Here is a 704-nt window from a genome sequence, read left to right as displayed (position 1 = left end):
GTTTCATCTCTGGCTGTATGAAAGAAGTGTTTGCAATGTAAATATTGATGGCTTTGCACAATTATCATTTTCTCTCCAACTTTGTTTCTTGATCCTAGTCCAAATTTTCCTGTATTTTCTCTGTGATTTGTTTTAATTTGGTGCAAACTGCTACAAGTGGCAGAGAGTTGTAAACCCTCAAATGGAAATAAATATTAATAAATACATATATATATATATATATATTCATCCTTGTCTCTCATTCATCAGATGCAGTAGTCCACACGGAAATCCAGCTAGACTACTTCCAGGAGAGCTTCCCGTCAGGAAAGGAGTCTGGGGAGTTCCTCCAGGACTTTGACCAGGAGGAGCTCCTCCATGTGGATTGGGAACACAAGCAGAACGTCTGGCGGCTGCCCGACTACGCCAAGCAGGTCAGCTTCGATGCCCTGGGCGCCCTTAACAACATGGCCATCATGAAGACCAACCTGGAAATCCTCATGAAGCGCAGCAACCGCACTCGGGCCCAGAACGGTACCCAGAATTGGGGCATGCGCAGGGGGACAGAACGGGGTTGGTGGGCAATCTGAGTCAGGGGATCCTAATGCCTTCTCCCTTCCTCAGTGCCTCCTTCGGCCATGGTGTTTCCCGAAGACCCCATGGAGTTCGGGGAACCCAACGTCCTCATCTGCTTCGTGGACAATTTCTCTCCTCCGGTGATGAAC

At 48.0% G+C, this 704-nt stretch overlaps 1 protein-coding gene across 1 annotated transcript; it reads left to right on the top strand.

The window, feature by feature from the left end:
* Positions 1-249: 249 nt before the first annotated feature.
* Positions 250-701, top strand: LOC121918624 (mamu class II histocompatibility antigen, DR alpha chain-like; the record flags this gene model as incomplete). Its single annotated transcript, XM_042444640.1, has 2 exons — positions 250-513; positions 604-701. Coding segments are annotated over 2 exons (362 nt in total), but the record flags the coding sequence as incomplete, so codon positions are not given.
* Between the last annotated feature and the right edge of the window lie 3 nt (positions 702-704).

This window comes from Sceloporus undulatus, unplaced genomic scaffold, assembly GCF_019175285.1.
Source record: "Sceloporus undulatus isolate JIND9_A2432 ecotype Alabama unplaced genomic scaffold, SceUnd_v1.1 scaffold_20299, whole genome shotgun sequence".
NCBI lineage: Eukaryota > Metazoa > Chordata > Lepidosauria > Squamata > Phrynosomatidae > Sceloporus > Sceloporus undulatus.
The sequence above is the reverse complement of the archived record's forward strand: the minus strand, read 5'-3'. Positions and strand labels throughout refer to the sequence as shown.